The 12,358-nt window shown below is 39.0% G+C and overlaps 1 protein-coding gene across 2 annotated transcripts in view; it reads right to left on the bottom strand.

The window, feature by feature from the left end:
* pax2b (paired box 2b) overlaps positions 1–12,358 on the bottom strand; it is a 34,252-nt gene that overhangs the window by 9,158 nt on the left and 12,736 nt on the right. For both annotated transcript variants that reach the window (XM_039665396.2, XM_039665398.2), the window contains exon 6: positions 2,995–3,170. In XM_039665396.2, coding sequence (XP_039521330.2) covers positions 2,995–3,170 — 176 coding nt within the window. The remainder of the gene's footprint in view (positions 1–2,994; positions 3,171–12,358) is intronic.

Below are 12,358 nucleotides of genomic sequence, written 5' to 3'. Positions count from 1 at the left end.
AACAACAATTAATTATAATAAACTGATTAAAAAAGATTTATTAGTTTTAGTTTTTATTTCCAGTTAGTGCTCCAACTAAAACTTATTTCAGTCATTTGACAAGGCATTACTTCTAATTTTCCATCTAATATTTATATTTGAATGTATTTCAGCTGTATTTCAATTAACAAAAATCTTTTTAATAGTTTTATTTATTGATAATAACATGCCAACAACTCACAGCTTCTTAGCGCGTCTTATAAAATAGGGGGATGAACTCATTTTGCTACAACAAGCCATCTTTAGAGGCTAAAAATGATGATATATGTTGTTGTTATAAATGTAAACTAAGGTCTGAAGCGATGTTTTCGCATTTGCTAAATCACTTCTAGTTGCAAAGCCTTCAGAAATGACATTGATAAGATTTATGATTTCCACAACCCCCTTCCATTACAGACATGCTCCTCAGACCGTGTCAGCAGATGGGGGGGATTTTTTTCTTAAACTCTTTTGTTATTTAATGAGATGAGACTTCCGGCGTCTGCATGTTGAGAATGTCTGTCCAAAGTAAATGTGTGTGTGTGTCACAGGGGAGGCCCCTGACCCCAGCCATGTCTGTCTCTATCACAGATAAACTCTAATTGTGGGCTACAACTGTTCGTGGCTGATGTTGGGCTCTTTTCGGCGGAGGTCGTGGAGCAGAACAGGGCTTTTCTCATGCAGATGGAGGGGAGAGTGAAAAGGACGAGCACATGGCTGGCAGAAGTGTGGGAGGAGAGCCTGTCACATTTAGCATCTCCAGAATGGCTTTTTAATGCCCCTAAACGCATCCAAAACACTGGCTCTGTTCCACAACCTATGAGCTGCCTATGTAGACAGTGTTTTAGACATCACAGGCAAGCTCTGGAAAGCTGAGGCTTCTTCAAAAAGGCATTCTTTCGGAAGAACTCGAAAGCAATACCATACTAATGATTTGCAAGGAGTTCAGTGAAATATATACATTTATATATTGCTATTTTCTGTGAAAAGGTAAATAACCAAAGCATTTCAAAGTGGTTAAACTAGACAAGACAAAACAAGCTTATACAAACCGGTGTGTTTATGAATCATTAATAATTAATTAAAATAATATGATGATAAATACCAATTTGCCAAAGAGCATGACAGCAGTTTTTGTTCTATAGGTGCACTGTAAAAAATGATATGATCAATAAGTTACAACAATGTTTTTACATTGGTTTAAGTAACATATGTTTTTACACCACTTCTAATCAAAATAAGTTAAGCAATTAAGTATTATTAAGTAAATCAAAACTTTTATACAAGATTCAACTATTTTTTTAAGTCAGTGTAATGTAATTTAAGTTGAAATGACTTAAAAATCCAAGTTGATTGTACTTATTTTGTTTTTACTCTGTGTGTGTTTTCACATAAATATACATGTGCTTCGAAACACATTTGATGAAATGTGAAAAACTGTACACTCTTAAAAATGCGGTGTTGTTTAAACCCAATTTTGGGTTAAATATGGACAAACCCAGCTGTTGGGTTAAATTTATGAATTGCTTTTTTTAATCAAACAATTGGGTTTGTCCATATTTGACCCAAAATTGGGTTAAAACAACCCAGCATTTTTTAGAGTGTATTCAACAACAAAAAATCTGCAATACCCATGAAAAACAACGAGTAATGTGCACTTCACATGAAGTGTGTGTTTTGTTTGATGCATTAAATTAGTCGATTGTAGAGTGTTCCAACATTCATTGCAGTGAGTGTGCACCCTTAGAAGACAGCAAGGCTTAGTTGTGGAACAAAGCCACTAATACTAAAGGCCCGACATAGAGAGAAAGAGAAGAGAATGGTCGTCTGGTTTAGGGATTGCGAAGGAGAAAAAAAAGGTGTATGAAGGGAGCAAATAGCCTGATTAATATCGCTTTAAATTAAAACTGATTTTTCTAGAGCGTTCCGTTCGTCCATTTTTCCTTCAAAGGCTTTCCGTGTTTCCTTCGTCTTTTTTCCCCTCCTTTTTAATACCCTCTTTGACGGCCTTTGTGATTGCGAGTCATTTCCAATTCATTTCGGTATTGATCTTGCAGTGAAAATCAGTTTTGTAATTAGCTGCAAATTAGGCCTTCTTCTGGAGGTGAGTGCTGTCGGCCTGATTAATCGCTGGAGTAATGTCTCCCGATCGCACCCAAATTAAAATCAACTCAATTAGGCCGTTCCCTTTGCTTTATGGCTCCGACGCGCTCTTTCGGGGATAGAAATTAATCGTCACTTGTTGTTTAGTAGTCTAATGAAAGTAAATAAAGGTTATCCATTATAATAAATCCAACACTTTTAATACCAAATTGACATAAAGGGTTTCATATGGTGCTGTTTGGATGTGTGTAACATTTAAAGCTTTCTCCTTACAGGAAATGACATCATTGCTCATGTTGTCTATGGCCAGTGTGTGGGTGTTAGCTCATCTCATGTTGTTTTTCCTAAGAATGCATTTTTATTTTCATCAGAAAATCAATAAACCGAGGGAGTTCTGCTATTTGATCCTCACTGCAATTTACTGATAAACAACACGTATATTTCAACGCAACGCATTCTCATCCCAAGACGTCATTTACGGACGCTTTTGCCAATGCGTGTACATCCAACACACATGGCACCCTTTAGAGTCAATATAGCGTTAGGTCTGGGGTAGGGTTAGACCACTAGGAGGCGCCTGTATATCTGCATCTCATATTGACGCTAAAGGGTGCCATGTTGGATGTCTACGCATTGGCAAAAGCGTCAGTATATGACTTCTTGGGATGAGAACGGGCACACACAACCAGACATATGTGTAAAACCAACAAAGAATTGAAGAATAGTATTGGGAGCATCCCTAAAATACTGTATTATGGTATTAGTATCTGATTCCCATCACTGTACAGTATTTTTGGTAAGAGTACACATGTCTAAATGTGGATATGTTTGGTTGCAGGCGCGCTCGGAGAGACAGAAGGGAACGTCACTCACCTGCTCCGGTTTGACGTGTTCAGAAGTTGGAAAGACGTCTGGGAACGCCGGCCTCTCGAACACTCGGTCCAGAGCCTCTAACTGCTGCTGGGTGAAGGCATCGGCTCGCAGGTGTTTCCTCAGGCTCTCCACACTGCCCTGAGAATCACTGCTCTGCGCTGAACCCTCAGAACCATCTACAGACACCCAAAAACAGCTTTCTACTCGTCTGGCCTGGGAGAGCAACATTCCACAACAACAGAATATTCCAGAATCTGATGGCCAAGTGAGAGAAGGTAACACATTTCAGGTAGTTTGAGTTTTTCTACACTGTATTTCTGTGCTTCATTGTTTCGCTTAAGTAGATTAAAGACAAGATCATGTGCAACTTCTATTTTTGTTAAAGGACTTAGGCCATGTGTCCACCAAAGCGGTTTTCCACGCGCCTGGCGTATGTTTTCAATTGTTTTCAATGGGAGAGCCGCGTTTTTTAAACGCCATGAGCGTACCGAGGCGCTGAGCGTTTTTTTTTCACGCTGAAGAGCCGAGCGCCCAGCGTTTTTTACTGGTCGCTGGGAGTTGAAAAATTTTCAACTTTGGATAAAACGCAGCGCTCATCACTGTCACTTTTTACCGAACCGTCCAATCACATTGGAGGAGGGGCGGGACTAATACCACACCGACCCACTGTCACAACATTTAACTGCTGCGGATATTGTGTATCATAGCAACGAAACGTCTCAACGGAAAAAACGCTGCGCTGCCAAAACGCTCTCAAGCGCCCAAAGCACGGCGTCTTCAGCAGAGCGTTTAGCGTTTTCAGCTGGATAAAAACGCTTTGGTGGACACACAGACTTATGTTCTTCCACACAAAATGTACGTTTTTTGACTGTTGGTATGTTGCGGAAGTGTGGCTGGAATTGCTGACAACTCGTTTCCGCAGTCTTTCTTTTAGGAGACAATAACTGATCTTTTACATTCACAAGCAGATACTGCATGAAGGTATTCGAAAAAGCATAATGGGAATTTAAAATGGTGTTTTTATCTCTGGAATCTGCTCTTGGGAGTGAATAACATATCTTTGCATGCATCATACAGAAGTTTACCAGGTTTAGATGGTCATAACTGTAGATGTATATCATTTTACACAGACACAGAAAGGTTAGACTAGCCTAACAATGAGGCTATGCTTTCAATTTTTTAGGGACTTGTCAAAATCAGCATGCCTTAAATTAGAGTTGAAAGGGTGTTGCTAGGTTGTTATGAATAGTTAGGGTGTTATGTTGTTTATAGGGTGTTCTGGAGGTTGTTTGCTGTTGCTATGTGATTGCTAGGGTATTTAGTGGACATTGCTTGCTTGATTAGGTGATCTAGGGAGTTGTTAGGGTGTTGCTATGCTGTTGCAATGCTGTTCTAAATAGTTGCTAGGACAATGTCATTTATAATTTAGTGTTCTGGGTGTTTGTTTACCTGTTGCTATGTGATTGCTAGGGTATTTAGTGGACATTGCTTGCTTGATTATGTGATCTAGGGAGTTGTTAGGGTGTTGCTATGCTGTTCTAAATAGTTGCTAGGACAATGTCATTTATAATGTAGTGTTCTGGGTGTTTGTTTACCTGTTGCTATGTGATTGCTAGGGTGTTTAGTAGGCAATGCATTGCGAAACAATTGATTAGGTGATCTAGGTGGTTAGGGTGTTGCTGTGCAGTTGCTAGGGCGTTGTTATGTCGTTCATATGGTGTTCTGGGTGGTTGTTCACCTATTGTTATGTGATTGCTAGGCTATTTAGTGGGCAATGCATTGCTATATGATTGATAAGGTGATCTAGGTCATTGTCAAAATCAGCATGTCTTAAATTATTAAATTAATTTAAATGTGCATTTAACCAGGAATATTTCCAGGAAGTTAAAATATATTTCTAGATCATAATTTGTTAAAAGGGAAATGTATGAATGTTAAAACTCAAGCTTCACATAATATGAAGTTGTGTCAGAGTTATTGAATTGTTAAGGATAATCTGATTTTATGGTGTGTGTCCGTCAAGTAAATCAACTGGGATTAAGTACCTTTCATTTCTAAAATATTTAGTTAATGTATTATATATTAATAGTAATTACCACAAGGTTATCTAATATATAAATAATTTATATGATTTTCCAGGCAAAAGTTGATTTATTTTGCATGAGCAAATCTTTGGTCATTCACACATCCTCTAATATGATCTGTATTGCACTGCATTGGATGCTCATCTCTCCTGTTTCTCCAGGCGTGTGCAAGGCTGATTTGATTTCGCCTAAATCTCTGTACTCTGAACCTGACCAACATGAAGAAAACCTCTGCCGTTTGTTCAATCTCTTTACCGGTTAAACAACGCTCCACAAACACAGCACTTTCTCCTGGTTTTCCTCTGACCTGATTACCCTTGTGCTGAGTAAAAGACTCTCTCTCACACCTCCCTCTCTCTCTCTCTTTCACCCTGCCAACCCGCTCCAGAGCTCCTTTAAATATCTTCACATCCCGCCTTCTCTGGAAAGTCGTGTCTCCCTTACAAATCTGTCACTCTGCATTCGCAGCATATTATGTTCCCAGTGCGGCCCACAGGCACCGTGATGTATGACACACTCCGCCCGTATTGATTGACCCGACTTAGAGAGAGAGTGGATGAAGAGTTAGAGAGATGACCTGAGAAAAAGAGTATTATTTAATAATATAGTTGTTCCACCACATGCCAGTGCTCTATTGGACTGAGATCTGGTGACTGTGGAGGCCATTTGAGTTTAGTCAACTCACTGTCATGTTCAAGAAACCAGTTTGAGATGATATGAGGTTTGATATGAATCGTCTCTTTTTTCGGACGATTCTCTGTAAACCCTAGAGATGATTGTGCGTGAAAATCCCAGTAGATCAGTAGTTTCTGAAATACTCAGACCAGCCCGTCTGACACAAACAACCATGCCATGTTCACAGTCTCACATTTCTTCCCCATTCTGATGCTCAGCTTGAACTTCAGCAGATCATCTGAGTAGCTGATGTATTTATTTGTTTATATTAGGGATGGGCAACGATTAATCGCATCCAAAATAAAAGTTTGTGTTGACATAATATATGTGGGTGCACTGTGTATAATTATTTTGTATATATAAAAACCCACACATGCATGTATATATTTAAGAAAAATGTGTTATTAATATATCAAATATTTATATTTTTATGTAATATTAATTGTGAATAAATATATATAAAATATATACATGCATGTGTGGGTATTTATATATACATATTAATTATACACACTACACACACATATATTATGTAAACACAAACTTTTATTTTGGATGCGATTAATCGCGATTAATCGTTGCCCATCCCTAGTTTATATTGTCTGTCACTGCTTTTCTTTATAAAGACAATTTGCAAAGAAATTGTTAGGTATTTTTAGACAGTTTGTCTCATTTTAATGCAGTCCTGTGAGCCATAGGCAAAGAAAAACAGAAGGTTGCACCCAAATGGGTGAATATCATTGAACATGTTTGTATATAAAAATCCTTGGATTTCTATTTCACAGCCTGGTTTCCTCAAGTGAGAACAGAGATAAGGGGATAAATGCGAAAGAGGGAGGGATAGATGGATGGATGGATGGAGAGATAGAGGCTCAGGCTGGAATGAAGTCTTGATGAGTATCCTGTCCCAGCTCATCGTGTCTGTAATACTCTTCTTGATCGCACATTTTTCACTGCCGCTGAATTCAATTGATCAATCATGTCTGTCTGATGGCACCATTTCAGCTGGTTATTACCACTGCGCTTGTCACGGTGACCTTTTCTTTCAGCACAGCACGGTTTTACACACACACACTGGACACTTGCTCGGTGTGTGTGTGTGTATCGCAGTAGATTTTTTCTGAAGCTTGCAAAACTACAATGCTATAATTTTATGAATGGTTGCTGAATGCTATTAAGGTTATTAAGGGGTTCTGAGTGGTTGTTTAGTACGTTGCTAGGGTGTTTTGAATAGTTGCTGGGGTATAATTGTGCTATTTCTAGGGTGTTATGCGTGGTTGTTAACTTGTTGTTATGTGATTGCCAGGGTATTCAGTTACACTGTGTTGCTATACAATTGAGTGTGTGATCTAGGCGGTTGTTAGGGCATTGCTGTGCTGTTGCTAGGGTGTTATTACATGATGCTATGTTGTTGCTAGGGTATTTTGTAGGAAATGCATTACTGTGTGATTGATTAGGTGATCTAAGTGATTGTTAGGCGTTGCTATGCTGTTGGTTGGGTGTTATGAAATGTTGTTTATACGGTTTTCTGGTGGTTGTTTAACCTGTTGCTAGGGTATTTAGTGGACATTGCTTGCTTGATTAGGTGATCTAGGGAGTTGTTAGGGCATTGCTGTGCTGTTGCTAGGGTGTTCAGGGTAGTTATTACATGATGCTATGTTGTTGCTAGGGTATTTTGTAGGAAATGCATTACTGTGTAATTGATTGCTGTTGCTAGGGTGTTCTAAATAGTTGCTATGGCATTGTGTCATTTATACTGTAGGATGTTCTGGGTGTTTGTTTACCTGTTGCTATGGTATTGCTAGAGTATTTTGTTGTTAATGCATTGCTATACAATTGTTTAAGTGATCTCGGTGATTAGGGTGTTGCTATGCAGTTGCTAGGGTGTTCTGAATAGTTGCTAGGGCGTTGTTATGTCGTTCATATGGTGTTCTGGGTGGTTGTTTACCTATTGTTATGTGATTTCAAGGGTATTTAGTGGGCAATGCATTGCTATATGATTGATAAGGTGATCTAGGTGATTGTTTCGGTGTTGCTATGGAGTTCTGAATAGTTTCTAGGTCGTTGCTATGCCATTTGTAGGGTATTCTGGGTGGTTGTTAACATGTTACAATTTGATTGCTAAGGAATTTCCTGGTTGATGCATTGCTACAGTATGTATATGATGGTTGAACTAGGTGGTTGTTAGGGCTTTGCTATACTGTTGCTAGGGTGTTCTTTGTGGTTGCTATAATATTTAATTTGTTATAAAAGCTCCCTGGTGTTTGCAAAGACAGTTGCTAAGACGTTCAGGATTTTTTTTTTTTATAGTATCTCACTAACTGAAAACAAGAGACACAACTTCAGTTCTATGAGCAATAGCAATCGTGATGTTTGACTTGGCCATGTGTTTTTCCCACTTCAGCCTGTTAAAGCGGCATGTTTCTGAGCAGGCGCTCTGTTTGGACGGCTCCCATGGGGGTCCTTGAGGTGGAGTGGGTATTTGCTGTATCGGCGCAGGGGCAAATGAAGTCATTAATTAGGTGCCATTAGGGAGCCTGGGCCACAAACCTGATCAATACAACTGCATTTGTCATTCACTCCTGTGACAACAGCTTCCCACTCACTGGATGAGCAACACACACACACACACGTGCGCCCATTACTGCTCTGCATTTCTGTGGCGTTTGGCTGGAGCAATGAACGTAACGCTTCAACTGCTTAGAGAAAATCAACTACCGAATCCATGCATGACTCTGACTGTGACCAGGAAACCAACATCATTATAGTACAACTGAATCTAAAGAACTGAATCAATATATGGAGGCAAAATGAGACGTTTTAGGTTTGTACAAATATTTCAAATCTAGTTTGTCCACAGATGAGTTTTTGGAATCATTTTATTATAGCATGCATGTCGTATTGACTACTTTTAAAGGGGTGGTATAATGCCCTTTTTACATAAGTACAGTATATGATGTCCTCAGAGTGGGTGTGTAAAGTTTTAGCTCAAAATACCCAAGATATTTTTATATAGCAGGTTAAAATAGTCACTTTTTGAGGGTGAGCAAAACCGTTTGTATGTGTGTCCCTTTAAATGCAAATGAGCTGCTGCTCCCGGTACAGGGGGCGGAGCTTCAAGAGCTTGTGTCCTTTTACCTCACACAGACATGAGCTGAAATTTTTAAAATCTTTTAGCATTTTATATTCAAACCAGAGTCAGACAAAGATGGAGAGACTCAAGAAGAAGTGACAACATGTAGACAACATTTCAGGGGCGCGTTTCCCGAAAGCATCGTTTCCATTGAACTCTATTGGTAACGACGGAACCATAGTTGGCTAACGATGCTTTGGGGAAACGCACCCCTGAATGGTTAGTTGATGAATTTTAGCTTACGTGTAGTTATCTTCTAGTCATTGATTGGCATATATAAATCACGTTCCTGGGGGCGGGGTTTATGTAGATTTTAGGGTTTGTGATGTCACAAACTCGGGAGGAAACTCGTGTAGTTCCTACCAACCATTTGTTGTAGTCCTTAAAAAACGTTTTCTTTAAAAGCAAGTAAATCCCATTTGCTTTGAACTTTAAGCGTCGTAACTTCACAGATGTTGTTTATGCTCAAACAGCAACATTACACACTAACTAAAGTTATAAAATCATAATCACCCACCCCTTAAAGATACTCGAGTTCGATATATAACATGTGCACATTTGCAACAACATGCAATGGGTGAGTTTTTTACTAATGCTTTGTTCTCTCCACTTTTGCCCTATTTCTTCGGTCTATAGGTTACCAAAGTTTGAGTTTCTGTCACAAAATGAGGCGGTGTTTTGTTTTCTCCCATTGTTGCTCATGTAATGCTTTCACCTGGAGGCTTTGAGGCGATGTGTGCTGTCCTGCTGCTGTGGTATTGATCTGAGACTGAGCGGAGCGGATTCCTTCTGACGTGAGTCGGTATTAAGACTGAGGTAACGAGGGAGCCGCTCTATCAGAGCAGATAAGAACTCCATAACACCGCAGGATTCACACCCACAGGGCCTGACCCCATGGGAAAGAGAGAGAAATACTGTGTCTGCACTGGAGATTTTCCTTCGTTTCGCTTTAGGACACAAATGTGACATGACTTGTCAAGTGCAGAATCAACACAGTACCAAAACTGTTTATTATTAAAGTGATGTGATCAATAACTTAAGTTATGACAACATATGTTTTTATATTGCTTTAAAATAAGTCATTTTTTAATGTCATTTGAATTTTAAGATGACTCTGTACATTGTAGGTTACTTAAACATTTAAAGGGGTAGTTCACGTTTAAAAAAAAAAAAAAAACTTTCGCTGAAAATTTACTCGCCCCCATGTCATCCAAGATGTCCACGTCTTTCTTTCTTCAGTCGAAAAGAAATGAAGGTTTTTGATGAAAACATTCAAGGATTTTCTCCATATAATGGACTTCAATGGGAACCAAACGGTTCAAGGTCCAAAAGACAGTTTCAGTGCAAACTGTTCAAAGGGCTTTGAACGAACAAATCTTTTTCCGAGTCAATTCGTTCATTTCGTTCGTTGAATGAACCAAATGACACAAAAAAAGATTTGTTCATTTTGATGAACGAGTTCGACAGGAGAGTCATGAAGGTGCATCACAGAACAGAGCAAGGCGAGCATTTGAGCTTATAAAACTTAAACTTATGTTATTTATTTATTAAATGAGCGATCGTTTCGCTTGATAAGACCCTTATTCATCGTCTGGAATCGTTTAAAGCCCTTTGAACAGTTTGCAGTTTGCGCTGAAACTGTCTTTTGGACCTTGAACCGTTTGGTTCCCATTGAAGTCCATTATATGGAGAAAAATCCTGGAATGTTTTCATCAAAAACCTTCATTTCTTTTTGACTGGAGACATCTTGGATGACATGGGGGCGAGTAAATTATCAGCAAAAGTTTTTTTAAAAGTGCACACCTCCTTAAAGGCAGCAACTTTTTATTTATTTTTAAAATGTATGAAAGCAAACTAGGGCTAGTACCAATTTGCATACTTATAAACTTGAAGTATGTATTTCCCATATTTGCTCTGCGTAAAAATATAGACACTTTTGTGTCTCATGTGAGCATCTTAGGTTCAGCCTCATGTTTATACCTAAAAAAAGAAAAAAAGAAGACGTTTTCCTCTTCTTTACTGCTGGCAAAACTTGCCTTGCAGTATCTGTGCACTCTTTGAAAATCCACCGGAAAGGTTATATGGTCCAGATCCTTCAGCATGCTGTTTTCACTGTTCAATAATTGGGGATGTTTATTTTCATCTTGCATAGAATTTGGGTATTAGATAGATAATATGTGAATTGTACATCCCCTGTTATAATGCGCAACATTTGATAGATATTTTGGTAATACCATGAATGTTCTGGTTTTGTCACGTTGCATCAAATACATTTAGTGTAGTATGTATAAAAATAAAATACGTGTTGTTTTATTATTGTACATATTTCGTACATAAACTAATACTAGCACTTAAATAGATAATACGGATTAAAAAGAGCAAATTTTGTAAAAAAAAAAAACATTTAAAAATAATATTACAGAAATTTGTAATGCATGTCTCTAACCAAGTTTACATTAAAATATCCGTGTTTTCACAGTTATAAAAGTGTGGCAATGCAGTATTATAAGCTAATAGAAGGACATAAGAAAAGATAAGATAAGAAAAACCTTTATTTGTCCCACAATGGGGAAATTACGGTTTGCAACAGTAGAGACAGGACAGAAATAGATAAGTCATGTTAATTTCTCATTTGTAGAGTTCTCTAGCCTCAAGACTACAGTATATGAAATCCATCCCATCATATTCATGACCGTAATCATTGTGAAGTGGGATTTTACAGCTGAAAATTAAACACGCATTTCCCAGCATAAACACAAGACAATCAGGCTAATGTTAAAACGCGAGCCCGGTTTAAGCAGCAGTGGTGTCTTGGGTCGGCCGGCGTAAAGCTGCTCTCATCTTTTTAATGGTGTGCTCTTATGAGACAGCTGTGGAGGGGGTTCTGGGACGTGTGGATGTTAGATGTTAATTTGTGCCGTAATAGCTTTTCTCGGCGGAATTGCAAATTCTCTTAAATGTCACTTGCAGCTTCGTAGCTCCGACAGCCAGGGTCCGTGTGGACACTATCTCTCTCTCTCTCTCTGTATCGTGCTACTTTTAATTTGCAGTAATACAGTAGCGCTGTCAGATTAATGGCTGGTGTGACACCTGTGCTCTCTCAGCTCCGCGTGTACATAGCGCGTGTCACAGCACATTATCTCTCTGCTGGGCTGGTAATGGGCCGCGCGTCTGAGGCCGCGTGGAGAACTGCACACACACTGTTGGCCTCTCTTGGCATGCGGACCGCCGCGACCAGGGCACAAAACACACACTCCTTTTACCACTAGACGATCTATTATGTTGCATCTGACAGCGCGCCGTTTAAAATCTCACTGTGGTTTTCTGAGAAAATAGTTGTTTGTGTTTGTGTGGAAACTGTTCAAAGCACCCACACAATCGACTTTACTTTCTTAAAGGGTTAGTTCACCCAAAAATGAAAATTAAGTCATTAATTACTCACCCCCATGCTGTACCAACCCTGTAAGACCTT

Source organism: Pimephales promelas, chromosome 17 (genome assembly GCF_988280905.1).
Source record: "Pimephales promelas chromosome 17, fPimPro1.hap1.1, whole genome shotgun sequence".
Classification (NCBI taxonomy): Eukaryota; Metazoa; Chordata; class Actinopteri; order Cypriniformes; family Leuciscidae; genus Pimephales; species Pimephales promelas.
The sequence above is the reverse complement of the archived record's forward strand: the minus strand, read 5'-3'. Positions and strand labels throughout refer to the sequence as shown.